General features: G+C 38.6%; 1 protein-coding gene across 1 annotated transcript in view; it reads right to left on the bottom strand.

The window, feature by feature from the left end:
• The window catches only part of ANOS1 (anosmin 1), a 194478-nt gene that overhangs the window by 8776 nt on the left and 160086 nt on the right, over window positions 1-25616 (bottom strand). Inside the window, exons 9-12 of the mRNA XM_050963697.1 lie at window positions 21969-22124; window positions 5746-5840; window positions 2499-2670; window positions 1-221 (exon numbers count right to left, since the gene is read on the bottom strand). Of these exons, the coding sequence (XP_050819654.1) occupies window positions 1-221; window positions 2499-2670; window positions 5746-5840; window positions 21969-22124 (644 nt within the window). The remainder of the gene's footprint in view (window positions 222-2498; window positions 2671-5745; window positions 5841-21968; window positions 22125-25616) is intronic.

Raw genomic sequence — 25616 nt, 5'->3', positions numbered from 1 at the left:
TGCTGGCAGTATCTGTGATTGGGAAATGATGCTGTTGGGTAAGCTGTTTTGTCTGCTCTCTGTAGTAACCTCTGCCCAGGTGACTTGAAAACCTGTCATAGGCTGATGAAGATTTGCCTTTGATATCTTCCATGAAAAGTGACCAGTAATATTTACTTCCTGAACAATGAAAGAGGCAGATAGATTCTCGGGTTTGGCCAGCACTTTAGGGAGAACTGATGCTGCAAGAATTTGAGGCAAGAAGATAAGTTACAGTTTGAGGAACAGCTGAAATAGTGTTAAGATAGCTTGAGATCCCAAGGTCACAGTCTATTTCTTGATGTGTCTATTGCATTTCTTTATTTAGTTTACTCAGGACTATGCCAACTTTTTGCCACCTCTTTTCTTAAGAGGCAACAGCATAAACTCTAGGAGTTTTAGGAGAGTTTCAAGATAACGTCTCAGTATTGCATCTGGTAAAAAGTATAGTATAGTCCCATAGCTTGATTATTAACTGACATATTTTGTTTGGTCACTTACCTGTGCAAAGTGAATGCAAAGTGGTATGCTATCTGCCAGTTCAAAATGGGAGCATTTTACATTCACTTTGGACAGGTGTAAATAACTACACAAGGTGCAAAGCACTGGCAATTAAAGTGTACGGCCTTAGGCCTTGTCAGCACAGGAAAGTAGTTTTGGATATAACCTAGGGTTTGAATTTAAACTGATACAGTTATTCCAGTATAACTCTTTGTGTGGACATTTATACTAGTATAAAAATACTTTAAAAATTTTTATTTAATTTTTAGTTTTTTGCTATAGCTTATTTGGGAAAGGGGATAAGTTAGACCAAAAACAGCCTTCTTATACTGGAATAAGAGCATTCACGAGGTGGGTTATAAAGGTATAATTAATATCTGTATAATTCTATCTATATAACTGTTAAAATTTTCCAGCACAAACAAGTACTTAAAAAAAGCATAGCAATGTAAATCATTGCTGCAATAATACTGCTACAATATATACTTGAATATTTCTCTGAAATTCTTATCTAAGTGACCAACCAAAACTATGATAGCCTTGTTAAGTTGGTAAAACCACACCCCTATGTATTTAATTTGATTGCATTTGTAACAAGGAAAACTTTTTAAAGTATTTGTTAGACATATTTCCTACTAAAAGAGTTCAAAGACTCTTTAATGTTGTTGCACCTTAGAGACTAACAAATTTATTTCAGCATGAGCTACAGCTCACTTCTTCGGATGCATAGAATGGAACACACAGACAGGAGATATTTATTTTATACATACAGAGAACATGAAAAGGTGGAAGTATGCATACCAACAGGAAGAGTCTAATCAATTGAGATGAGCTATCATCAGCAAGAAAAAAAAAACTTTTGAAGTGATAAATAAGATGACCCATAGAAGGTGTGAGGAGAACTTAACATAGGGAAATAGATTCAATTAGTGTAATGACCCAACCATTACCAGTCTCTGTTTAAGCCTGAGTTAATTGTATCTAATTTGCATATTAAGTCGAATTCAGCAGTCTCTCTTTGGAGTCTGTTTTTGAAGTTTTTTTGTTGCAAAATTGCCACCTTCAAGTCTGTCACTGAGTGGTTAGAGAGATTGAAGTGTTCTCCCACTGGATTTTGAATGTTATGAATCCTGATGTCAGATTTGTGTCCATTTATTCTTTTGCGTAGAGACTGTCCGGTTTGGCCAATGTACATGGCAGAGGGGCATTGCTGGCACATGATGGCATATAACACGTTGGTCGATGTGCAGGTGAACAGACCCCTGATGGCATGGCTGATGTGATTAGGTCCTATGATGGTGTCACTTGAATAGATATGTGGACAGAGCTGGCATCGGGCTTTGTTGCAAGGATAGGTTCCTGAGTTAGTGTTTATGGACATGAACTCGAATTAATATGCAAATTAGATACAATTAACTCAGGCTTAAACAGAGACTGGTAATGGTTGGGTCATTACTCTAATTGAATCTATTTCCCTATGTTAAGTTCTCCTCACACCTTCTATGGGTCATCTTATTTATCACTTCAAAAGTTTTTTTCTCATGCTGATGGTAGCTCATCTCAGTTGATTAGACTCTTCCTGTTGATATGCATACTTCCACCTTTTCATGTTCTCTGTATGTATAAATATCTCCTGTCTGTGTGTTCCATTCTATGCATCCGAAGAAGTGAGCTGTAGCTCACGAAAGCTCATGCTGAAATAAATTTGTTAGTCTCTAAGGTGCCACAAGTATTCCTGTTCTTGTTGCGGATACAGACTAACACGGCTGCTACTCTGAAACCTATCTTTAATGTTGAAAAACATTACTTACCAGGGTATCCTGGTAATTTCCTGGACTTCCAGATACACAAAAATAAGTCTCCTCTACTTATTCTGAGTCTTTCAAAACACGTTTGAGAATTGCTTTACAAAACTTGTTTTTGAGTGCCCACAAGTGCACTTGAAATCTACTCTGCATGTTCTTCAGACCGTGACTTACCTCCTTCAGCAGGACAACTAATGTGCTTGTGGTTTTTTCCTTTAAGAGCAGAGCAAGGTGGGGTGGTAAAGAAAATACTTTCAGCCTTCAAACGACCTTTAGATCTTGCTGGCTGAACAGTCACTTTATATTTACATGAAAATGACAGGTCCTGAAGAATTATGTAGTTTTCCTAGATCAGAAAAACAATATATGCTGCAAATAAACCTTTTTTTAAAACCATAATGTTGGCATAAGATTAAATGTTTTTTTTTCTAGTAAAGTGCATTTTTCTCTACAAGATTAGCACATACAAATGTGTTTTTTATTCAGAGAACAAAGCAAATATTGCCTATATTATTATTAAATTATAATCAGAAAACCTTATTATAGTGGTTGGATACTTTCTTCAATCCTACAGAGTATCTTAGTCGTGCTGCATCAAAGTAGCTAACTTCTAACACAGGGAACAATCCCTTGGCACGATGGCAGTGGGGAATGGCAGTGTGAGGATGAAAAATGCTAATCCAATTAAATAAATGTAAGGAAGCTGATTTAAGCTGAGATGAAAGACAGGCTTAATCTACATTTAAGAACTCCTTTTAACGTGCATACAAATCCCAAGAAGGCCTTTTACATCTTTCCTTGAGGACATCCTACTTCCACCCTTAGATACAACGTTATCCTTCTAAGCAGGAAAGAATCCACAACTGAGCAATAAAACAAAGTTATATGTTATATGTTATATGTTAAGGCAACAGCTAAACAAGAGCCCTGACACCTTTGAAAAACCCTGCATACATGTTTTTGTTCAAATCAAGTTTAATAAGTGAAATTCTAGCTTCTGGTAAAATTTCTGAAAGTCACCTAAATGATTTAGGGTCTCAAGTCCCACTGATTTTCAGTTCTTTACGGCACTTAGGTGTTTCTGAAAGTTTTGTACGCTGTGTTTGAAAACAGCTGAAGAGTGTTAGAGTTAAGCTAAGTAGTTTCTCATTACTGATATGGAGAGTGCATTAGAGAGGCAAGGTGGATGAAGTAATATCATTTATTGGACCAACTTCTGTTGGTGAGAGAGACAAGCTTATGTGCTTACACAGGGTATGGCTACACTTGCAACTTCAAAGTGCTGCCGCGGGTACTCCACCTCCCTGTGGGGATTAGTTTACAGCACTGGGAGCCGCATTCCCAACACTGGGGCACTGTTTACACTGGCGCTTTGCAGCGCTGTAACTTGCTGTGCTCAAGGGGGTGTTTTTTCACACCCCTGAGCGAGAAAGTTGCAGCGCTGTAAAGCGCCAGTGTAGCCAAGGCCACAGAGCTCTTCTTCAGGTCTGGGAAATTAACTCAAAGTGTCAAGGCTAAATACAAGCTTTGAACAGCATTGTTTAGCATAAGCAGTTAACACATATTTCAAAGGGCCACGTCACCTTGAATGATCCCACTGTGACTTTCTTTCTCAGACCTGAAGAAGAGCTCTGTGTAAGCTTGAATGCTTGTCTCATTCATCAACAGAAGTTTGGCCAATAAAAGGTACTACCTCACCCACCTTGTCTCTCTAATATCCTGGAACCAACACGGATACAGCAACACTGCATACATGAAAAGTGCATGACTAATAGATTACTGAAACATTCCAGTGCAGTCCCTTTAGAACATCACTTGTAAACAAATCACCATTTTGATGCTGAGGTAACTATTGGCATGAGTAAGTATTGTAGGACTAGGCCCCTTGATTGCCACATCAGATTGCTCAGGATACATCCGAAGTAGCATATTACAGTATTAGAAGCTGATCCTGAAAACCTGACTCCTGTAATTCCTATTTAAGATGATTCAAGAGTCAGATTGCACATCTTGTAAAGTCTATGGGAGTTTTGCCATTGACATCACTGGAAGCAGGATCAGACCTAAACGGAATATGGTTTTCAGCATCAGACCCTTTGCAACCATGTGTTTATTAAAGGTAGTTTCTCACCCATTTTAGAATAATATTCAGTATCTCAGTGTATTGATTGGAACTTACAAATAAACACAGGTTTTTCCAAATCAGACTAGACTAATTACTGTAAAATAATTTACAGGAAAAGCAAAAAACCATAATGCACCTGGCCAGTTGTGCAATGCTGTTCATGGAGAAAAAAAATCTTTCCTGACCTCTAGTGGCAATAAACTTTTTTAATTAGTTTTCCCTTATCTTAGCATGCATAACTCCAAATGTTGTTACTGATCACAAAATTATCTATCTTCTTTTTAAATCCACTGACAGTATTTCACTCTCTGACAGCAGTAAATTCCAACTATCCCCTTTGATTTAGTCTAACTTTACTTGCCATTAAGTTCAGTGAGTTGACTTCTTATTATGGCACAGGGTGAAAAAGAAAGGCTGATCAAGTTTTCTTGAAGTTTCCTTCATTATTCCCTGACTTGAGTGTGGTGTGTCAATTTTAGTAATGTAATCTTTGTATAGCGTATTACTTGAGTAGAGCGGTACTAGATTGGACAATACATTCAGTAGGAAGAAATGCCATTGCTAAAATATAATTGAGATATAATATTTATTTATACAGAACTATAATAATTTAGAATGTTTCTCTCTTCTATTCAGGTTCTTATACTCCACCACTCATCGACTGTAAGGCCAGAAGGGACCACTGTGATCATCTAGTCTGACTTACTACATAATACAGACGTAAGACTTCATTGACTTTAATTCCTATTATAACTAAAGCATATCTTTAAAAAAAATCCAATCTTGATTTTAAAATTGCCAGTGATGGAGAATCAGTATGATATCTTTGCACCTTCCAGCATTAATGTCTATCATCTACCATGTGAGGCTTTTGTCTTCATCTCTTATTCTTCTCAGGGGGAGCCTTGCTTGTGGATCCTCCCTATGTCTGAAAACAAGCCTAGCTGCTTATTTTGATTAATATTCAATATTTGTATTTGTATAGTGGTGGTTCCCGGGAGTGCTAATCACGAATCAGGTTTGCCTTGTAGTGTAATATGAACACCTCAGAAACCCATGTAAAGCATTTGAATGCAGTACATTCATTTAGACTACCTTTCATGTTTGGTTAAATCAACAAACGCAAATATATCACTACTCTGCAATTAAGTGAAAAAATAAAAACCACTCCTACTGTACCAATGACAGGTAAAAAACATTCTGCATGCTATTACATATCACTTCCCTCCTCCTTTTCCCCATCCTTGATGACTGGAAACCACTTCAAGTTAAGCAAGGGACTGAATTTCAACTTACATAGGTCAGGCCAGTTGCTTTTTCAGGCCCTTTAGTTTCATTGTGCACACAGGATTCTGGGAACCACTGGACGTGATATCGACTCATACTAGTGTCTAAATGAACAAAACAGCAATACAAAAAAGAAGAGGAAAATATACATTACAGTTATGCTTTGCCATGTGCAGATTTCCAGGCTTTTCCGGATATAAAACCAAGGGATTTTAAGAACTTTGGAAGTGTCAGTTCCTTGCTGCTCATAAGCATTTAAAGTTCCCATGAACAAAAAGAAGAGAATATTAAACATGTCAATACGTTAATCCATGTGTTAGCGCAGTAAGGCTGAACAAAAAAAATAAATACAGGGATTTAGCAGAAATTTAAGTGTTGATGAGAGGGAGAAAAAATCCCCATGGTTTATGCTGCCAAACATCTTGGGAATGATGGGAATGACTCAGTGCCAACTGTCTGTAACTGTTTACATTGTGAGAACATTGCAATGCTGCTGCATGGCATCATTCAGTAAATCTGTGTTTGGACATGTGTGAAAATTTCCCTGAACCTTATACTTTCAGAATGTATCATGAAACCACCTCCACATGTGGCCAACTGAAAATCTAGTCACAGCTCTTAGGAACAATACTAAAGGCTTGCTCTTGCTGTCATTGAAGCCAGTGGCAAAACTCCTGTGACTTCAATGATACAGACTCTACAACAGCAATTTCATAATTATTAGTGTGATTTTTAGTAAAAATTCTCTGAGAGCTCCATACAGAATTGTAGTGGCAGGCATAAAATTTATAATCATTCCTCTCAATCCAGACTGTATGATAAAGCAGACTAGGGCAAAACAAAGAGCAATGAAGAACTGAGACATGGGGGTATAAATGCATCTTGTTGTTTTCCTGGAGTATTCACATTTCTGTGCATAGTGGCTATAAAATTAAATGTCTATTACAGTCATTAACTTGATACACCAGAGTTGCTCATGCCAAGTGCATGATTATGGTTTTCTGAAATGGAAAAGAAATACCTTTGATGGCTTTAGGGTTGATCTGGCAATAGACTGCTATGAGCAATTTGGAAGCAGAAGAGAGGGATTACAAATTAAAGAGAAAATAAGTGATCTCTGAAGCTAGCACAAATTGTATTTGGTAAGAAAGACTGATTGGAAGTTTGTTCAAAATGGATTTTTGTAGCTGTTGTCTTCATAACAACATATATGCTAATTATTTTCATGACTGCTCTCAAAGCCCAAAGGTTTTCAATAAGAAATGAATGACGAAACACTCAACTGTGTTCTAATTATTTTCTGTCATTTTTTTTTTAAATGTAGGTGTTCTCACTTGAATCTGACCATTGTGGCTTTGCCATTAGATGTACCTGTCAGAGTGAGATACACACTCACAGTGCATCTCCAAGTAGGTCTCATGTGATTTCATCTGTTCTGAGTCATTCAATTATTGCCTGTTCTCTGTTTGCTCCCTCTCCTGAGACAAACCCATAGGACATGCAGTCCATCATCTGTCATTTAGAGAACTGAAATCTCAGTACTGTTCTATTAACCATCTGAAGTCTCTGATGAATGACTGTATAGTGAATCTTCTTACTGATCTCCTACTATCTGATAATCAGCAATTTACTGACCATTTATAGATCCATTCAAACTTTAAATTCAATACACTCGCTCGTCATAACATGAAAGTATTGCTGTTGGTTTTGTCACGGATTGAATGAGGCCTGGTTACCTGTCCACCAAGAACCAGAGAAGACCACTAATATTTCAGATAGGCCATTGAACACCTCCACATGAACAACCAGTGAAAGATGGAGCTGGACTTGATGACCTCTCAAAGTCCCTGTCAGTCGTACATTTCTATGATTCTGTGAACCTTGCGGTATCCTAACTGACCAGTCTGGAGTTGAGCTAATCCTGTCTGGAAATCTCATTAAATTAGGCTTTCAACACAATATTTAAGGGGGGAGGGATAGCTCAGTGGTTTGAGCATTGGCCTGCTAAATCCAGGGTTGTGAGTTCAATCCCTGAGGAGGCCATCTGGGGATTAGTCCTGATTTGAGCAGGGGGTTGGACTAGATGATCTCCTGAGGTCCCTTCCAACCCTGAAAATCTATTTCCAGGTTTTGGACAGGTAGGAAATTCTGTGGGAACTGTGGGGCTCTGTCTAGCTCCCCACCTGTAATCTGATCTTTGCACCTGGGCATACACATACCCTGCTCACACCTCATTCCTTTCTTCCTTCCTGCCTATCCATTCAAGCAGTGGTAACCTCTTTGCCTCTCTACATGGGCCAGGAAGCTAAGAAGTGAATTCAAAGCACAATTTTCCAAGAAGCTTCCTGCTGCTGGATTCAAATGAGATTGTTGCTGGGCTGGTGTGAAGAAAGTCTATAATATCTCTAATTACTGCTCATGTTTTCTGTTTGTTTGGTTTTTTTTGTTATCATTCACATTTCATATCCCAATAACAACCTGACCACTGATCCCCAAGACATAACTGCCACACCGAAAACATATTCCTTCTTTTTTTTTAGTTTTATAAACAGTTCAAATTACTTCAAATACTTGTTTCAACATATATATAACCAGTCATGGCTGGAATGCATGAATAGTAATAGATACAGTTAAGGTTACCTGCTGTATTTCCATTCTAAAGGGCCTTTTTCATTGAGATGATTTTCCTAAATTTGGGGCTAAAATTTTCCCGGTATGGTCTCTGGACATTTTTGGAGAGTTTGAGCAAAAAAAGAGTTCAGGCATTCTGGCTAGCAAGAAGATTGAAAGGAAATAAAAAAATAATAATAACCCCAAAACCCACCAACAAAAAACACAACTTTATAGCATCCATGATTTGGGATAGAAAACTGAAATGTGGGAGATTAGATTAGCAATGCACTTTTTCAATGGTTGGAGGGATGCTTTTGCTCTGGCAGAGTAACAGATATTAAAAAAATCATGCTTTGTTTATGCAGGATACACGTTTAGTAACAACATCACCTTTTAGAATAACTATATCTGAATATATTTGAAAACAAATAGATCTAGTGTATCTGAGGTATGAAAGCCAAACCTAGTGAGAAACTTTTCTAAACTTTTGAAAATGCATTTCCTTTTTCTTTATTAGGGTGCTAACTATGAGTGTAAACTGTGTGACTCTAGGGTTTTTATCTATAAGATAGTGTACATCTGTGAGATTTAAACACATGCAAAAGAAAAACTTACTGTAGCTTTTCCCATCAGCAACATGCATTGGTCCCTACTGAGATCACTACAGTACTTCTCTTTGGAATTTTTTATTCATCTATCAACTATAAACATGGCAATAGTAACTCTTGCTATTCATGCAAGGGGAAACCAATTCAAGCTGCTGTTTAATCTAATGGCAGAGTCACCAAGGCTCATGATTCAGAATTATAGACGGTTGAAATTAATTCACTGTAATCTATAGTCATGTCTGGAAGTCACAGATGAAAAGTTGTTTGTGAAGTTAATATTAGTAAGAATAGCCAATATGCAGTAAGATTATTTTATTATCATAGCTAGTTTTAGCAGAAAACCTTGCTATTCCTTGTAGCTATAACTTTTGAAATTAAAGAGACTAAGAAAAACATGCTGCCTTACTACCTTGAATTGGGATGGATTTAAGCGTGTGCTTAAACGTTTCCTAAATAGATGTCCTATATCCATATCTAGGTGCCTGAATAGAAGTGAGTTGATTTTCAGAGGTGCCAAGCACTACAACTCACTGAAAAGTTTTAGATTAAAAGTAATTTAGAATTTTGCAAAAAAACAAAACAAAAATCAAAGATAATTTTCTGGGTTTTTTTTACAGAAAACAAACAGAAAACAATGTTTTAACATTTCTATGCCCCAAAATTTCAGTTTTAATTACAGAACTTAGTAATCAATGGGAAATTGTGACAAAAATGAAAAGAAGATTTTTTTATTTAAATTTCCAGTGCCAAATAATTGGAATTTTTCAAGCTTCTCTACCGAGCACCCTTAACTCCTACTAAAATCCTGGGGAGCTCCAGAAGCTCAGCACCTTTCAAACTCAGGACATTTTTATTCAGGAGCATAAATATGGATTTAGAATTCCAACTTAAAGCACCTGGGTTTGGAATGCTTTGCCTAAACCATTAAAACCTTTTTTAAATAAGGTTAGATATGGGTAAGTCCAGACCTGTAGGCATATAGCCTACATCTGCTAAATCTTGTAATCTCAAACCAGTGTTTGAAGCTCTTAGTTTTGTTTTAAATTCCAAAAACAATTTTAGTTGATATTGTTACTACTCCTCAGCTGGATTTTTGGTTAAAATGATTCTAAAGTTGATTGTAAGATAAACAAAATAATAGTAAAAAACCTTACTAAAATAAGTAACCTCTACTCATTTTCTCTGCCAACATACTCCATGTTTCTGTTCTGCTGTGTTTTCCTCCTGGTGCTGGCTATGTGAATAATTTATCGAATGTGGTTTATTTTTTCTATCATGTTACTACAGACAACTTCTTTCTTTGCCTCAGATGCTTTTTTTCCTACATCACAGTGAATGTTTTGCTGCTGCAGGGCATCAGGACAACAGTCTAGGAAACTGAAGTCTTTCGCATAGCTAGAATAGGTATTGGTATAGTGTGGGCAGTAGCAGTATGACAGTCCCACCCCACCAAGCCAACGTGACTCACTATTGTTCTGAGAGAGAAAAGGGCATTTATTTCCTTGTATTTGAGCTCATGCAACCTAGCGGATAGAGCACTGGACTGGGACTTGGAAATACTGGGTTCTACTACCAGCTGTCACACTGGACTGCTGGGAAACCTTGGGCAAGTCAGTTCATCTCTGTTCCCTCTAGTTTACCCATCTGTAAAACGAGGTTAATGATACTGAGCTCCTAGGTAAGGAGCTCTATGGCTGAAAAGCATTATATATGAGGTTGGGTATAGTATTCTTATTATTATTCAGTTCTGTGCATGTTTATTGACACATGTTGGTGTAAGAGAACCAATGAGTGCCAGCCAGGATACTCTTGCTCTCCATATGAGGCAATTTGTTTATGAGCAAATGGACTGTGAAAACTTATTTAAAAGAGTCCATCAGACAAGGCGTGCTTGAAAACAATGAACTTAGTGATAGGCTACAGCTTGTATGGAGAGCATGTCCAAAACGTTCACCTTAAGTTTTCAGAGTTTCACCAAAGCCAGTCATAGTTTTCTGCAGACTTTCCTTTAAATTCCAATTCTCTCTGCATACCCAACTTAAATTGCTAAGTTTGCACAATTTTGATAGCCTCTCTAATCTAAGAGAGATTAAAGAAAAAGAACTAATTAAAGAATTAAGAAGAAAGAATTAAAAGAATTAAAGATAAAGAACTCAATAATAGTGGGAGTTTACAATTATCCCCATATTGACCGGGTACATGTCACCTCAGGATGAAATGCAGAGACAAAATTTCTCAATACTTTAAATGACTGCTTCTTGGAGCAGCTGGTACAGAAGCCCACAAGGGGAGAGGCAGTTCTCTATTTAGTCCTGAGTGGAGTGCAAGATCTGGTCCAAGAGGTAATTATAACAGGACTGCTTGGAAATAGTGACCATAATATAATAACATTTAACATTTGTGACAGACCCAGGCCAGTGTGGTACAGGAGTCTGGTAGAGGGCAAATATACTAGTCACTGGCTGAGTAGTTTTCTGTTCCCTGAGTGACTAGAGTAGGGGCTGCACTGGAGTAATCAGGAACCTGCTAGAACCAATTAAGGCAGACAGGCTGATTAGAACACCTGCAGACAATCAAGGCAGGCTAATCAGGGCACTTGGGTTTAAAAAGGAGCTCACTCCAGTCAGGGAGGGAGGAGCTAGAGGAGAGGAAGTGCGTGTGAGAAGTTGGAAGCAAGAGGCACAAGGAGCTGAGAGTGAGAGAGTGTGCTGCTGGAGGACTACGGAGTACAAGTGTTATCAGACACCAGGAGGAAGGTCCTGTGGTGAGGATAAAGAAGATGTTTGGAGGAGGCCATGGGGAAGCAGCCCAGGGAGTTGTAACTGTCATGCAGCTGTTACAAGAGGCACTATAGACAGCTGCAATCCACAGGGCCCTGGGCTGGAACCCGGAGTAGAGGGCAGACCCAGGTTCCCCCCAAACCTCCCAACTCCTGATCAGACACAGGAGGAGTTGATCCAGACTGTGGGGAAGATCACTGAGGTGAGCAAATCTGCCAATAAGCGCAGGACCCACCAAGGTAGAGGAGGAACTTTGTCACACATTCCTGTGGTGGGAAGAACACCTCAGTAACCCAACACTGTGGCATTTAATTTCAGAATGGGGAACTATGCAAAAATGAGGAAGTTAGTTAAACAGAAATTAAAAGGTACAGTGAAAAGTGTCCATACAGCTCTCAGGAATTTCACTGTAGTCAAAGACACCATAATAGAGGCCCAACTTAAATGTATACCCCAAATTAAAAAACACAATAAAAGAACTAAAAAAGAGTCACCGTGGCTTAACAGCCATGTAAAAGAAGCAGTGAGAGATAAAAAGGCATCTTTTGAAAAGTGGAAGTCAAATCCTAGCAAGATAAATAGAAAGAAGCATAAACACTGCCAAATTAAGTGTAAAAATGCAATAAGAAAAGCCAAAAAGGAGTTTGAAGAACAGCTAGACAAAAACTCAAAAGGTAATAACAAAATGTTTTTAGGACGATCAAGATACAAAGGAGCACTTAAAGACGATAAAGTCATTGTGCAGAAACTAAATGAATTCTTTGCTTCAGTCTTCACAGTTGAGGATGTTAGGGAGATTCCCAAACCTGAGCTGTCCTTTGTAAGTGACAAAGCTGAGGAATTGTCACAGATTGAAGTGTCACTAGAGGAGGTTTTGAAATTAATTGATAAACTTAACAGTAACAAGTCACTGGGACCAGATGGCATTCACCCAAGAGTTCTGAAAGAACTCAAATGTGAAATTGTGGAACTATTAACTATGGTTTGTAACCTGTCCTTTAAATCGGCTTCTGTACCCAATGACTGGAAAATAGCTAATGTAACTCCGACATTTAAAAAGGGCTCTAGAGGTGATACCAGCAATTACACACACTGGTAAGTCTAACGTCAGTACTAGGCAAATTAGTTGAACCAATATTCAGACACATAGAAAAACATAAATTGTTGGGCAAAAGTCAACATGGTTTCTGTAAAGGGAAATCATGTCTTACTAATCTATTAGAGTTCTTTGAAGGGGTCAACAAACATGTGGACAAGGGGGATCCAATGGACATAGTGTACTTAGATTTCCAGAAAGCCTTTGACAAGATCCCACACCAAAGGCTCTTATGTAAATTAAGTTGTCGTGGGATAAGAGGGAAAATCCTTTCATGGATTGAGAGCTGGTTAAAAGACAGGGAACAAAGAGTAGGAATAAATGGTAAATTTTCAGAATGGAGAGGGGTAACTAGTGGTGTTCCCCAAGGGTCAGTCCTAGGACCAATCCTGTTCAACTTATTCATAAATTATCTGGAGAAAGGGGTAAACAGTGAGGTGGGAAAGTTTGCAGATGATACTAAACTGCTCAAGATAGTTAAGACCAAAGCAGACTGTGAAGAACTTCAACAAGATCTCACAAAACTAAGTGATTGGGCAACAAAATGGCAAATGAAATGTAATGTGGATTAATGTCAAGTAAATCACATTGGAAAAAATAACCCCAACTATACATACAATATGATGGGGGCTAAATTAGCTAAAACTAATAAGGAAAGAGATCTTGGACTCATCATTGATAGTTTTCTGAAGATGTCCAAGCAGTGTGGAGCGGCAGTCAAAAAAGCAAACAGGATGTTAGGAATCATTAAAAAAGGGATAGTGAATAAGATGGAGAATAGCTTATTGCCCTTATATAAATCCGTGGTACACCCACATCTTGAATACTGTGTACAGATGTGGTCTCCTCATCTGAGAAAATATATACTGGCATTAGTAAAGGTTCAGCAAAGGGCAACTAAAATGATTAGGGGGTTAGAACAGGTCCCTAAGAGGAAAGATTAAAGAGGCTAGGACTTTTCAGCTTGGAAAAGAGAAGACTAAGGGGGCATACGATAGAGGTATATAAAATCATGAGTGGTATGAAGAAAGTGAATAAGGAAAAGTTATTTACTTGTTCCCATAATATAAGAACTAGGGGCCACCAAATGAAATTAATAGGCAGCAGGTTTAAAACAAATAAAAGGAAGTTCTTCTTCACAGAGCACACAGTCAACCTGTGGAACTCTTTGCCTGAGGAGGTTGTGAAGGCTAGGACTATAACAGTGTTTAAAGGAGAACTGGATAAATTCATGGAGGTTAAGTCCATTAATGGCTATTAGCCAGGATGGGTAAGGAATGCTGTCCCTAGCCTCTGCTTGTCAGAGGGTGTAGATGGACGGCAGGAGAGAGATCACTTGATCATTACCTGTTAGGTTCACTCTCTTTGGGGCCCCTGACATTGGCCACTGTCGGTAGACAGGATACTGGGATGGATGGACCTTTGCTTTGACCTAGTATGGCCGTTCTTAAGTTCTTATGCACACATTATATAAATCTGTACAAAAGATTTACCTAAAATTCGTTCAAGTTTGGCAATTGAAGTTCAGGGCACAGGGAGAATTTTGCCCATTATATGGTTCAAAGCAGACTTCTTCACCAAGAATAGCATAGTCTAGGTTTTAATTCCAATGAAGACTCAAGCTTCAGCTACAGATTCCCTCATAAAGTAATGCTGAACTGATCTCTGTGTTTGCCAGAGAATTTGGAGCAACGCGGTGTGGGTGATAATTCACAGTGGAAAGACATGTGCCTACATGTGGTAAAAAAGAGATCAAAAGAAGACTATGAAACTAGAAATAATAAAGTTTTTATTGAGGTAGCATGAAAAGATCTAACTCGAAATATTTCAAGTACAAGTAACAAATTTAAGTCAAATTATTGGTTTAGTATATGATAGTACTGTGTATTTATATGTTGTGTCTTTCATCACAAAGGACCCCAACAAATTAGACAAATGTAACTAGCTAAATATACAAACTGTGTTGCTAAAGGGATCTTTATCAGAGCTGAGCAAATTATTTACAGTGAATAATGTAGAATTAAATTCAGTCTACTTTTGGAAACAAGGAGACTGTAATTTCCTTTAATTTATTCTGTATTCAAAATTACTCAAAATATTTGTTGTATGTGTACCTTACTCTATAGATCAATGTCAAATAGTTCGCTTTAAGTATTCCATATCATTTTAAAGGTGTTGATTGGTTGTGATTAGCCACATAAGTGATGTGGTTTGCTTTTTGTTCCCTTATTAGGGGTTTAATTCTACAAGATTCTGAGCACTTTGGCTCTGATTCAACAAAGCACTTAAGCATGTGAGCAATCCTGTTGACTTCAATAGTTAAGCATGTACTTAAGTGGATCATGGCCAGAATGCTCGGCCTCTGGCAGGATCACGTCATGGAGCAGTATGCATCTTATTAACAGGAGAAGGGCTTGAACATGTCTCTAGGGCTTTGAGTCTCTTAGAAAGAGGTAGAAGATAAACAGGATGAGTGAAGTTAAACAATTTCCTTTCTGGATCATGCAGAACTATGCCAAGGCATTATTTCTACACAAATTAGATCATTGCAAGATTTATTGACTGGTTAATGCTTTTAAATTTAACTGCACATCACAAAATTACATTCATAACAAGCAGGTGAAGTCTTAGTTGAAAGGGGCTTGTCTAGAGACTTTTCTAGCTTATTTAACTGCCTCTGTGGCAAGTGCTATAGCAAGAGATTTGGGGAGCTGAATGCATATGCTGTGAGGAGTAGTATTCCAACATCCTATATAGAATGTACTATTTTCACGGGACTAGATGGTCACATGATGATCTGCCCAGCATCAAAAGCAACACGATGTTATGCTGCCCTGGGAGCAGCCTAGGAGGGTGATTCTGAATCTCCAAGTCATAGACTGTCTTCTTGACTTTCTGCCACTTGAGGGACTGAGAAAACTGTGCCAGGTCTATCCCCTCTCAGTTTACAACCCTTGGCAAGCCAAGGCAGATACATTGCTGAGTGGGCTGAAAGGAGTAGAGCCAAGGTTCTTCTCACTGCCCATCCCCTCCTGCACTGTGGAACCTGCTTCCACACCCATACTGCCACCCATAGGCAAAAGGAGACATCTTTTACCTTTATGCCACCATGGTAGCGGGGCCATGCTTCAGCCCTGGGTGAATACTGAAACATGCAAGCTTAACATTTACTTTTCATGAGCATTTGTATGAGTAAAATTCAACTGCTGTAATATGCCTGGAAAGTAAATATAAAAAAGAGGCATGAACATGGATAAAGTTCAAATAAATACATGTGATTTTATGTATTTACTTATTCATTTATTGTTGTTCCTCTTATCTACTTTTCTCTCCACTGCTACAAAGCAGCTAAATCTATAGTGACCCACACAGTAGCAACTACCTGACAGAACACAGAAACACTACAAAATGGCTTAAGAAACAGAGTGAAGAAACTGAAGATAGGCAGAATGTAATTACTAGTATCTAGGCTGGAATTTGATTAGTGTCCTACTAAGGTTAACAACACTCTTCTTGCAAAAAATGTGGTGGGTTTTTTAGAGACTGCAAGCAAACAGGCCTTTTTATGTCTCCTGTGAAATGTGGTGTCTTTCGCAAACATTATAAACTCTATTCCAAAGCTAGGGCACTGAAACTAGAGGGAAAGGTGAGTCTATTCACTGGCTGAATTCTCAATGGCATTTCTGGTAACATTCAGGACAATTTCATATGGAACGTATCTCAGGATGAGGTCCTAATTTTAACATTCTAGTAACAAAAACTCTTTGCCTTTAGGTGAGTGTCCTATACTGTCCTAATGGTTTAGTGTGTGGGGGGGGGAAGGGAGTCCCCATAAAAGTCCTTTACATTCCTGCAAAAATTTTGCTGCTCCTCTGCTCTTTTTTCAACTCCTATGCAGTCCTAGGTATGTTTTCTTCTGCAATAGCATTTGCATGACAGTTTATCTGTTTGCTCCTTTATCCAGTCAATGGCATAAGAAGAAAAGATTCCAAAATGCCAAGCAGTGGATTTTATTATACGTCTCATGTCTCATGACATCTCTGAAAAAAACACCCCACCTTTAATAATCACTTATTCATACAGCACAATTAAAATAAACACCAAAACCCCTTGGCTGGCATTCAAACTTCATTCAAATAAACAGTTCTTTCAAAAGGTAATCTATATTATTTCCTGCTCTAATATGGAATATTAGTGGTTGTGTTTAGATTGTTAAGAATTTGGTTCTGAACTCTCTGCCATGGTAATTCCCTTCCAAGAATGACATTAATGGAAAGTGTGTAATTTAAAGATGGGCCCAAGCCACAATGTGTGTATCCACATCTGGATGCATACTGCACCGATGATTAACAGCATTTTCATCCAGGGATTTGGTGTGAGCCCACAGGTAGAGTACATGAAACAATATATTTTACTAAGAGTTCTGTTTGCCAGCAATGACCACAGGCACCCCATTTTTTGTAAGGAAAATCTTGCCTATTGTAGAAACTATAATGCCACACCTTTCCATGTCTGGGAGCATATGAAGCTAAGATTCAGGCTAGTTACTCAGGGCCAGGTTTTCAAAGGTATTTAAGTGCCTAAAGATACAGATGGATGCTTTTGAAGATCTCACTAGGCACATAACTCTCATTGCTTAGGTGCTTTTGAAAATCCCTCTAGGGACCTATTTGTATCTTTAAGTGCCTAAACACCTTTGAAAATCTGCCCCCTAGTCAAGGTGGTTATCTAACTGGTATTGACATGCCAAGTCTCCAAATGAGCTAAATGTTAATATCTTCACATGTAGCTTAACAGTGATTAGAAGAATTCACTTTATAGAGAGGCCTGATCATGATTAACTAGACAAGAACGAATCTGAAAAAATGAAAAACGTAAACTGTATAAACAGATGTTACTGAGGCAAAAGAAAGATGATGTTTTTGGAAACATACCAGCCTTTCTTGAACAGTAGAAAAAACAAACTAATTTGGACAAACAGTTTGTTCACTGGTTAGCTAATACATAGTTTTTTTAATTCCTTGTTAAAATGAATCTTTTCTGGAAATAATTTCCCAACTAATGTGACATTGCATGTCTTGTCAGCAATTTTATAAAATTCCACAGTATGGTAAGCACACCCGGGACTACAGTGAAACTGAACACCCTGGACTACAGTGCACCCCGTACACCCTGGACTACAGTGAAACTGACTAAACTGGACTAAAGTGAAACTGGAATTGTTTGAGGAAGTATACATGATAAAAGAGTAAATGGCCAGGTACTCCAACACTGATCGCCCTCCTGCAGTAATTATTACTAACTGAAATAATTCCCCACACTAACAAATGTATTGTCCAGTGGGTCAGATCCAGCAGCCCTTGCTCACTTTGAATAGTCCCATTAACGTAATGAAACTGCTTGCATATAGAAGGGTTGCAGGACTAGACCCAACGCCCGTTAGAGATCATACTGTGAAGCATTCACATTATTTTTAACCTTGCAGGATGAAAATGATCTGTTATAAACAAACAGTCTGCGCAGTCACTTCATTTATCTTCCTGCACTAAGAAAGAGCTAGTTTTGTTTTCCAATGATCTGTTTGTAAAAGCTTTTGTGGCAGCTTTCTATTTGCTTTGTCTTGCCCTGTGTTTTATTCTTCCCTGTAATTTAATTGATTATTACTGCTCAGTTGATTTATCAGACAGTGCAGGATAGATTCTTTGCCCCTCCCTGCTTCAATCCCTGTTTAAGACATTCTTTGCTTTGCATTTCTGGTAAGTATTAAAGCAAAGAATCAAATCTGAATCCAAGTACAAATATTTTTAAATATCTATATTTTCAAGCAAAATCAAGAGGCAAACAATTCAACACTAAGTGGAAACTACTGATGAACTTAGTAAAGTGAGATTTAATATCGGTCAAATGCTATAGTCGTGACTCAGGCAGAATACTGATTGAATGAGAGTTTACCTAAATAAGAATAGCTGTATTATCCCTAAATAAGAGCCACTAAAACATCAACTGTGTTGCAGCAATGGGTTTAGGACACAGTACTGTGACATTTTGCATTGGAAGGAAATCATCATACTAAATTACAGTACGTTATTCTCACTGATGAGAATTACTGCAGTAAGTGACGAGAATGATTGAAGTACATCTATAGCAGGGGTTCTCCAACTGGGGCTCGTGACCCTTCACGGGTTCACAAGGTGGTTACATGGGGGTTCAGAACTCTCAGCAACCTGGGGCTGACAGCTTCCAGCCCCCATTAAATTAAATTATTCTCCCCCCTTTTTAATGTATAAGGGGAGAATCACACTCAGAGGCTTGCTGTGTGAAAGGGGTCACAAATACAAAAAGTTTGAAAACCACTGATCTATAGAGAATAAAGTTCCTCTTTTTTGATTCCATGGGAAATATCTCATTTAACCTCCCCGAGGGTATTTAATATTGGAGGAACTTGAAGGCTTCTCAGCCAAAGTCCAAAACCCCAGCTTCCTAGTCACCAAACCGCTGTGGGGCAGGGGAAGCATGAGAAGCCTTTTATTTTTGTAGTTTCAGTCTTGATTATTGCACAAGATTTTTTTAGAACCTTAATTGTCATAAGCAGCTAATCCTTTTAGGTTAGAGATTCAGAATTCATCCACTCCTGGCAACAGACTTTACTCTCTGACTCTCCAGTTCCCAGCGCCAAGGAGTTAAAAGTGATTTGTTTGATTTGGTTCCACTACCTTACACAAATAGCACATAATTTCTAATTTCATACAATCAAGATGGCCAGAAAATCCAACCACAAGCAAGTTCTTCTTTTCATTGATAAAATTTGAATTTATGCTACTTATGGAATGTACAGTGTTTCTCTAATCCCAGTCCTGTGTGCAATGGAGGAAATGAAAGGAATGTTTTTCTTCTGAACAAGAAACCATTGTATCTGTCTAATTACTATATACTTTTGTGATAATTATGCTGGGTAAAATGATGTGTGTTTGCTAAATGCTTTGCACAACTCGAGGTGTGGAGTTATTCCCATTAACGCACATCCTGAAGTGCATGTATAATTGCCATCATAAAACAGCATTCAGCCTGAATATTATTTTAACACAGAGGACAAGATCCTACATTGCTTGCATGACCCAAGTTCAGTGATATTAATGGAACATTCACAATGAGGCCCATAAAAAAGAGAAGATTGAGCCCAGAGAAGTCAATCTGGCCTTCCAATCTGTGGCATTCATTGGCATGCATATATATATATATATATATATATAAAATTAGATGCTCTGGAAGTCCATTCAATCATAAATAGAAATATGTATTGGAGGGTGTAGTAAAGCCAAAAATCAATGTATTATAAAATAATGTATTGTATTATCCCCTACACTTCCTGGGATGGGCAGAACAGAAGTCAGGTTGTGGAAGGAGGCCGTGTAGTCTTCATTGCATCATTCCTCTCTTCCCTTGGCCCACAGAGACTCTTTTGAAAGTGCCACAGAGGGATATAGGTTTTCTGTGTGGGTTTATGGTGTGCTGGTTTGGGACTGCAAGGACAGCTGCAACATCACCATATTTCCTTGAAATACTCCAGATTTTTGCGGTAAGTTAGAGGGTCTCTGTGTGGATGGCATATGCCTCCAGGAAACCACAGGCCAAGAGCTGAAAACCCCTACCATTCATAAAAACAATTTTCTCAACACCAGTACTCAATCTAGTAGTTCCCCCGGGGGAACAACAACAACAACAAATCCAAAATTCAAAGACAAAACAAAAAGACCTGAAATAAACAAGTCAACCAAAAGACAATCCTAGGAAGGGAGACGAGCCAGAGAATCTATAAAAATCACTAGAGACTCTACTGTTGCTAAGCTGTTTCTCATAGAAAGTACTACAGACATGGGCAGCAGTAGAAACTCTTAGATAGATAGATCCATGGTTGAAGGATAAACCTGGTTTCCAGACAGAAATCCAAGGAAACTTCACAAGTCTAAAGCTGTGGTTTCCCTGCATCTACACATGAGTAACCTGCCCAGCAGAATGATCTAGCTCATTGTAAACATGTATACAAAAACAATTTCTTAATGTAATTATTTATTAAAAATAAAATGGTTTCTTACAGATAAAAATAGCCTTTATACCAATATTTTACGTCCGTTTAACCGTCTTTCAATTCAGAGGATCTACAAAGCACCCTGTATAGTAGTCACTTCATCTATCATTAAAACACAATCATCTCTGGTTCGGAGCATGACAGCTGTTTAATACAGCTCACTGCAATGCTTCGCAACCACTCATGACAACAAGTGAAGAAGAATACCACAACCACCTGCAACTGCAGCAGTAGATTTCCTTTCTTAGTTGTTATCTGGCCAAGACGTCAGTACTAAGATCAAAATTCTTATTAAAGAAGTCATGAGACCTTTATTTTTACTGAATTTGTTATGCTACTTGATTAAAGTACAATGTTAGATTTAGAATTTAAAAAAAACATGCATACAAAAATGGTATAGAGTTTTGAGGGGGGAGTAGAAAGCTTTCGATCTATACTTTAATGTTTCATTACACCTTGTGTTCCATTTCCTGTCTTTTAGGGATAGACATGAGCATGATTTCTACAACTCTTTTCATTGTTATTTGTATTAAAGTAGCAGAGGCCATTCAGGAGTAAGGCACTATCATAGTGGACCCTGTGTAACTGCAAAACAAGACTGAGTCCCTGCCGCCAAAGAACTTTCACTATGCTCATGTTAAAAAGCAGGCATGACCCTCTCACCTTTAAAATACAGGTGTTCCACACTTGTACTTCAGTTCTCTTGCTATTACTGCCCGCTAGATCCAAGTCATCACTTTTCCTCTCACAACGCATCACCTCCCCCGCCAGCCTGTATCCTAAAGCCCTTCCTTATATACCACCGCAGAGCACTGCTCCTCAACGCAGAGGAGATGTGCATACTCTTTGTGTATCCTCTTACCATCCAGGCTCGCCCTGGAAGAACAGATAAGCAGTGGTTCATCTGTATTTGGGCTTGCTAAACAACATTTTTGGGGCAGAACTGTTTAATGGGTTTCACTGTAAATATATCAGTGTTAGAGTTTCTCCACCTCTGACATAGATGGGTTCATGGTAGTCCCCGATTAAAGAGAGAACTTTCAACAAACCTTCTGTCTTCTTCCAGTAGACTTTGACCTGAAGCTGATTGTCTTGATAGAAAGGAGCTCCAATTTCAAGAAGACGAGCTGGTCTCTTTCTTTGAAAGGGTGGAAGAGGATCAACTAGTCCTTTCCGGGTTTTCCCAATTGAAGAGGTCTGTTCTTCTACAACACAATCAAGAAATAGCCTGTTTTAATATGGTATACAATATAACTTACTGGATGTGGGTGCTACGTTGAAATAAATATGCCTTTGGTATACTGAAACAGCTTACTAACACGTCAGTATTTAGGAACAGAAATTGAATATACCCCAAGCATCCTCAGTTTAAAAAAAAACAGTAATATTGTATCCAAGCTTTGAATCAGCACTTTCACAACCTGAAACTTGCAGATTCCAATTTAGAGGACAATTTTTACATCTGATTATGAAACATGATGTATTTAATTGCAGTACTTGAATGGAAAGTAAAGATGCAATGATCAAGAAGCTGCTGAGGAATCAACAATATATTGCAAAGAAAAGAGAGGACACTCAGGTTTGATTTATTCATTAAAATAATTGGACAAAATGTAAATTTGAAGGTTCTGTCTCATTTACAACTAGTTTCAACTAAAGCACCAATTACTTAATGTTCATCAAATAAGTTGTAGTGCCTTGTTCCTTTCCTTAATCAACTTGTTCCTTTCCTTCTTTTAAGAAAAATCAATAAATCACCAAATGTGGATAATTTTATTCTTTACACACACACACAAATTTCTATAGTGTGACTTTATCATGACAAATTATAAGCAGGTTGTAAAGTTATACAAAGAAGGAAAAACAAAAATTGAATCCATAGAGTGTGTTTGGTTTACAGGTGCATGTCCTGTTCTTCCCTCTATTGGTCTGTCCATTCCTGGGAACAATCAGGAGCTTGAATAAGACAATCCCTACAAATCTATCACTTCGGAAAGAGGTATTCATGTTGTATGTTTCACAAAAATGAAACAGACAAGCAGAGTGGAAGGATAAGGTAATATGTTCCTGAGCATGGAGAAACCCCTTAGGGTCTGATCCAAAGCCCACTGAACTTAATGAGAATTTTTTCATTAACTTAAATTACCTTACGGGGCTTTGGATCAAGTCCTTTGTTTTCTGTAGTTGGTTATCTAGCTGAAATGGTGGAATCAAAAAGATTTTCAAGATTAGGAGGTTGTGGTGGGGTGTCTGCCCAACATTGGCAAAAGAGGGGTTAAAAGCAGTCCCAGGGAGGCTGCACAGGAGGCAGCCAATTAGGAAAGGGCTTGTAGAGACAGCCAATCAGGAGAAAGTTTAGAGAGACAGCCAATCAGGGCCAGGATGAGCCATATAAGAAGCAGTGATGTAGCCAGGTAGAGGGAACAGGGGGAACAATTAAAAAAAAAGGCGCTTTTACTCACCTGGCAGTGCTCCAGGTCTTCGGCGGCGGGCCCTTCACTAGCTCCAGGTGTCTTTGGCAGCACTGATGGACCTGCCACCGAAATGCTGCCGAACACCCACAGAGTGAGTGAAAGTTCCACCTCTGAAGTGCCACCGAAGACCCAGAGCGTCATGGGATGAGTAAAATAAAAGCGCCGTAGAGGGTGGTGCCTTTTATTTCTTTATCACTCCCCTGGGAGAGTAAAAAGGCATGAAGAAATTGACAAGGCGCCACTTGTGCTTAGTGGAGGAGTAGCTACACTACTAATAAGGGTTGCTGAACAAAGCAGCTTGAGTCACTCTTTGGAGTTCGAGGAGGGAGGACTGGCTGCCCTGAAGGAGGGGGAAGAGACAGCACCATGGTCTGAGCAGTGCTCGGCAAGTCAGGAAAGCATGAGTGAGCTCCCGGCTGACCCCTGCCAGACTGAAGTCTTGATACAAGGGTGGAGAAGGTGCTAGGGCAGCGGGGAAGAGGCCCAGGGAAACAGATGGTGGGGGCTGGAGGTGACACAGTGCGTGGCTGCTGCCCCCACCCCCTTTGGCCCCAGTTTCCACTGACTCAGGTGGCTAGAACCTATACTGCAGCCTGCCACTGACGCAAGTGGCTGATCAGAGGGCTGCCGGCCCTCCCAGAAGCGGGGAGAGAAAACTGAGTGGGGCACAGCTGAAGGGCTGTGTCCAGAAGAGGACACCGCAGTCCTGAGAGTGACGTGAGTCCTCACGACAGTGGTGAGATGCCACTTGATGAAGGCGCACTGGTGAACCAGAGCTAATTGCCAGAATGGCCAGCAAGAGGCGCTGCAGTGGTGAGTGCCACACCCCCTTACAGAGGCATGCTCCATGAGAGGTAAAATTTGGCTTGTCATCCTTGAAAAGTTATTTGCAGTGTTGGTCCCGTGATGTTAGAAAGACAAGGTGGGTGAGGTAATATCGTCTACTGGACCAACTTCTGTGAGTGAAAAAGACAAACTGTAAAGCTACAGAGCTATGTAGCTTGAAAGCTTGTCTCTTTCCCCAACAGAAGTTGGTCCAGTAAAAGATATTACCTCACCCACCCTATCTCTGTAAGTATCCTTGAAAAGTGTCTCTTTGCCAATGAGAAATTATAATATTTATTTAGCAAAAATATGCTGTAAATTAATGATATCTCCTTTAGAATCAGGCACTAGTAATATATCCTATAATTGGACACAGGCTGAATTTAAGGGAATTCAGCCCCAAATTCCCACTGAAATTTAGCTTTGCTTTCTTAGATTCATTGATTCCAAAGCTAGAAGAGACCATTGTGATCATCAAGTTCAGGGTAGGCAATCTATGGTACGCGTGCCAAAGGCAGCACACAAGCTGATTTTCAGTGGCACTCACACTGCCCGGGTCCTGGCCACCAGTCCGGGGGGCTCTGCATTTTAATTTAATTTTAAATGAAGCTTCTTAAACATTTTAAAAACCTTGTTTACTTTACATACAACAATAGTTTAGTTATATATTATAGACTTATAGAAAGAGACCTTCTAAAAATGTAAAAATGTATTAGTGGCACGCAGAACCTTAAATTAGAGTGACTAAATGAAGACTTGGCACATCGCTTCTGAAAGGTTGCCGATCCCTGTAGTCTGACCTCCTGTATAACACAGATCATAGAACTTCTCCAAAATAATTCTTAGAGAATATGTTTTAGAAAAAAAATCCAATCTTGATATTTCATCTAATCTTCATTTACCTCTTCTGAGTGAATTTAGAGTAGAACACTAGCAAACAACAGGAAGGAAAAATAATGCTGACAATCAAATTATAGAGGCTTTGAATATCATATACAATTATGTGTGCTAGATCACTTTATAGTGTGAGAATAAATGGTCTGGAATAGATATTTTTCTGGCATTTTCCATACTGATTACTTTCATACACAACAGCAACTATGATATATAGTACAATCTATAAATTATGTATACTCAAGCATTGCAATAATCTCTGGGCTAGATTCTCAGTTGATGCAAATTGATGTAGCTCCACTGAAGTCACTAATGTATAAATAACAGCTAACACAATCATAATATTCATACAATATTTGGCTTTCTGTGAATATCCTCACACACACGTGAATGCAAGCTGTTTATGCAACTATTCATAAAAAATGAACAAAGAGTTGTGAATCAAAGTGAATTGAATTGATTTGTTGTCAAAATGAAATCACAGGCTTTAATTAAATTAATGTT

Source organism: Gopherus flavomarginatus, chromosome 1 (assembly GCF_025201925.1).
Source record: "Gopherus flavomarginatus isolate rGopFla2 chromosome 1, rGopFla2.mat.asm, whole genome shotgun sequence".
NCBI classification, from domain to species: domain Eukaryota; kingdom Metazoa; phylum Chordata; order Testudines; family Testudinidae; genus Gopherus; species Gopherus flavomarginatus.
The sequence above is the reverse complement of the archived record's forward strand: the minus strand, read 5'-3'. Positions and strand labels throughout refer to the sequence as shown.